Source organism: Mastomys coucha, chromosome X (assembly GCF_008632895.1).
Source record: "Mastomys coucha isolate ucsf_1 chromosome X, UCSF_Mcou_1, whole genome shotgun sequence".
In the NCBI taxonomy this organism is placed as follows: Eukaryota; Metazoa; Chordata; class Mammalia; order Rodentia; family Muridae; genus Mastomys; species Mastomys coucha.
The window spans coordinates 60,244,510-60,248,828 of NC_045030.1; the positions used below are offsets into that span (position 1 = coordinate 60,244,510).

At 46.3% G+C, this 4,319-nt stretch overlaps 1 protein-coding gene across 1 annotated transcript in view; it reads right to left on the reverse strand.

The window, feature by feature from the left end:
• LOC116091509 overlaps positions 1-4,319 on the reverse strand; it is a 10,717-nt gene that overhangs the window by 1,733 nt on the left and 4,665 nt on the right. The window contains exons 2-3 of the mRNA XM_031372949.1: positions 2,411-2,564; positions 149-487 (exon numbers count right to left, since the gene is read on the reverse strand). Coding sequence (XP_031228809.1) covers positions 149-487; positions 2,411-2,534 — 463 coding nt within the window. The 5' untranslated portion in view covers positions 2,535-2,564. The remainder of the gene's footprint in view (positions 1-148; positions 488-2,410; positions 2,565-4,319) is intronic.

Sequence of the window (4,319 nt, forward strand, 5' to 3'; positions counted from 1 at the left end):
CTGAGTAAAAAGTGACTGTGCTAAATTATATAGAAAACTTTGCTGTGGCAAAGGCCCTCTCTCTCTCTGGAGGCAGTTTCGGGTTATTCTAATCATGCAACAGGAGATATCTGCCTTGCCTCTGTTACTAACCAGTTTGAGCACTTACTTCGTCCAAAGCGTCGGATTTCTGTCATCAGGGCACATTTGATTTCGTAATTGGACAAATTTGGTCTCAGTGAGGACACAGAGGGTTGGGCTTCTGAGGAAACCATTGCGGGAGCCTTGGCAGTGCCTGCAGAGCAGTCACCACTAACACTTGCCGCTGCACCCGTGTCACTGCCACCATCCTTTCGATGAAGTGAGTCTTCAGGCAGAGAATCTTGTGGACTGGGGAGAAGGGCATCTCCTGCCACCGGGGTAAGCTGTTTTGAAGCACATGTTTGTGTGTAGACTTTAGCATCAGCCTCCACCATGCCCACCTGGGCCTTCTGGGAGACAGGAGCACCTGGAACGCAAGGTCAAAAGCTGAGCTGTGACAGGGGTGAGGCCCACAGCTCCACGGGGGCACCCTTCTGCTCTTCAAGGTCTAAAATTATTTCAGAGGAAGAGAGAGTACAAGAGAGAAATCTCAACCATGACAAACTGGCCCCAGGACACAGCATACAAAACCAACACCTCATGGCTTCATGACCATATGCAGAAATTAGTTGAATAGGACAAAGAAGAAACAACATAGATGGCTTAGTGTCATCTTGATATTTTTTAAAAGGGTAAAAGCTGAAGGTATCACAAGATATCCAAATATAAGGAGCACACCTTCACTAAAAATAAGAATCTATAGGAGACTCTACTAATCTTTCACTTTTGTCCCAAGGTAAATGCTTTTCCCTCTCTGTTTGACACTTTTGTGTCACTTACTCATGTACTGTTGCACCCAGCATCTGCCAGGTGCTAGGGGATCAACTTAAAACGTGGAAGACAGGAACTGGCCCTGCCCCTATGGAATTACGATGTCGTGGAAACATCCAAGAGGAATTACACACTGGGGTTCTCGAATGTCAACAGACATGCGAGAGAAAGCAGCAGATGGTGTTCCCAGGGCCACCAGCTTGGCATTCCCTTTTTGGGAGATGTCCTCTGAGCAAAACAGAGGAGGAGACAGAGGCAGCCGGTGTAGCTGTGAAGAAAAGATGCGGGGAAGGAAGCATAAGATTTGTGTAGTAAACAATAGACACAGAGTATGAAGGTGAGCACTGGGATCGAGATAGTTGTCAGACGATGGGAGCCAGTGATGCAGAACCTAATGAACCATCCTGCATCTTGCATGCTTGGGAACACAGGATGAGTTTGTCTGTTCAGTTGTTTTTTTTTTTTTCCAGCATGAATGTGGCCAGCTCTACCTACTGATATACTTACCGTGGCTGCAGGAAGTGAATACAGATGGAAAGGACACTGAGTGGGACAACACTGACTTTTCTGCTCTGTGGGAATTAAATTATGGCAGGAGTGAACAAGCATGAAAGACTTCAATGGCCTGATTTAGAAACTACTACATGATTAATCGAGACAAGAAAATAAAGAGGAGGAAAAGAAGTGTCAAGGCTTCACTAGTGAGAAGAACACAGAAGCAGATTGTGGAGAACAGACATCCCAGGCAGTTGGGACTGAGGAGATGCCTCTGTAGTTAAGAACACTGCCTACTGCCAGGCAGTGGTGGCACACGCCTTTAATCCTAGAACTTGGGAGACAAAGGCAGGCAGGTTTCTGAGTTTGGGGCCAGCCTGGTCTACAAAGTGAGTTCCAGTACAGCCAGGGCAAGACAGAGAAACCCTGTCTCGAAAAACCAAAAAAAAAAAAAAAAAAAAAAAAAAAAAAAAAAAAAAAAAATACTGCCTACCTTCCCAGAGTACACGGGTTCAAGTCCCTACATTCACAAGGAAGCTCACAATCAGCAGTAGCTCCACCCAGGGAAACACATGCCTTCTTTTGGCTTCTGTGAGCAACAGGTATACAAGTGGTGCATAGATACACACGCAGACACAACACACACACACACACACACACACACAAAGAAATCTCAGAAAGCTGCCGTGAATAAAGGTAGATGCCTGCAGCAGCTGCCGCTGGGGAGGGAATTCCAGTGTCAGTGCAGACCTGGTCTGCACAGCGTTTGCCGGGTTGATGACACAGAAGACAGGAATCCACACGGCCTTCTAATGGAGAGGAAAGGAGAGGATAGGTGAAGGAGAAGCCCAGCCAGGTGAAGAGCTCTGCCTCCTAAGAGAGCCTGTCCTTCGCTGGCTGCATGGAGCTGGTTTGAACCTGTTGCTTGCCCTGCAGCAACTCCTAACGCTTTCATCAGTTCACCCATGTTTTCTTCAACTTGTAAGCATGTCAGTTTCTGTCCAACCAACAATGATGTATTTACCTTCTCCCCTTGCCTCAGCAGAAGCTTCAAGAGATTTCTGCGACACCATGTCCAGAGTGTATCTTTTCTTAGGTGGACCCATGGCTTCTCCTTCTCCATTAGGGCTAATTTTCCGTTTCAGCATGGTATGCTCCTCTTTGTCAGGCTTCTTATCCTAGAAAATAGTTATGAAAATAGAATATTATTTCTCAGGCAGGGTGGCACATGCCTTTGATACCAGAACTGGCAGGCAGAGGCAGGTAGATCTCCGTGAGTTTGAGGCCAGCCTGGTCTACATAGTAAGTTCCAGTATATCCAGGGCTCTGTAGAACAAAACAAAAATGAACAAAAAAGTGTGTCGCATAAGATGGGGTAAGAAGTTTCCTCCAGTTGACTTCACCATGAGAAGAGGCAGGAAAACAGAGCAATCCAAGAATTGGGAAAAAGCAGGTGTGGCCAAATCTAAAAATACCAAAATGTTTGAAATGACAAAGAATTCAATGATACAATTTTTAAAATTATCCCCAAGCTTAAAGGGTCAAGTAGGAAATTGAAGAAAGAAGAAAAGGAATGAATACATGAAGTAGATGGGGGCAAAAGGCAATTGAAATAGAGATCCTGGGGAGACAGAGCCGAACAGGAACCCTGGAAATGCACAGGTCAATACATGAAGCAAAAACACTTAACAGAAAGCAGAAAGCATCTGGACCAAGCATAGCAAAAAAAAATCCATGAATTAAAGACAAGATTAAGGGATTATCACTTTCACATTGCAAAAATAAAACAAAACAAAACAAAAACCAGCCAACCAACCAAAAACAGGAAAGAAAAACAACAAAAAAATCCCATAGCAATCATGACCACAACTTTCAGGAATGCTGGGACATGATGAAGAGACCAATCCTGTGAACTTTTAGCTTGAAAGAAGGAACCAAGGTTGAGTCTAAGCACAGACACTCTAGTGCCTCTCCACATTAGCAAATGGCTCTAGCACGGAGGGAGCCGAAGCAAAGAAAAATACCAGAAGCTAAGGGCCGAGGGACGGCAGCTCCAAGTTAGGTTCAAAGGCACACCCATCAGAATAGCAAGAGACTTCTTTGCAGAAGAGACGAGAACCCAAGCCTGAGCTACTTTAAACCTTGAAAATCAGCCATTGCTGACGAAGGTGACTGTGCTCATGAGATTTACCCTTTAAAAGCATAGGAGAAAGAAAATCTTTTCATGATAAGCTGGAACTAAAACAATTCATCATGAAAGAAGACAGTAAAGAAGGAAATCTACACACAGAACATGGAGACAGCACGGAGAGGGGACTTACAGAGCCCACCTTCAGCAGGAAGACAGGGCATCGAGTGAGGGATGGGGTTGCCATTCCAGAGTCACATCTCTGACCCATGACTGATCCTGTCTGAAAGAACTGCAGGGATGGAAATGGAGAGGAGCCTGAGGAAAAGAAGGTCCAATGACAGGCCCGAAGTGGGACCCAGCTCAAGGGGAGGCCCCAAGGCCTGACACTATTACTGAGGCTATGGAGCACTCACAAAAAGGGACCCAGCATGACTACCCTCTGAAAAACCCAACAAACAGCTGTCAGAGTCAGAGGCAGATATTTTCACCCAACCAATGGACAGAAGCTGCTGACCCCTGTTGTTGAATGAGGGAAGGCTGAAAGAAGCTGAGGAGGAGGGGGACCCTGTAGAAGGACCAGCAGTCTCAACTAACCTGGACCCCCAAGATCTCTCTGACACACTGAGCCACCAACCAGACAGCATACAGCAGCTGATATGAGGCCCCCAACACACAAAGAGCAGAGGACTGCTGGGTCTGGGTTCAATCAGGGATGACGCACCTAACCCTCAAGAGACTGGAGGCCTCAGGGAGTTTAGAGGTCAGGTGAGGTGGGGGGTGGGGGTGGAGACATCCTCCTGGA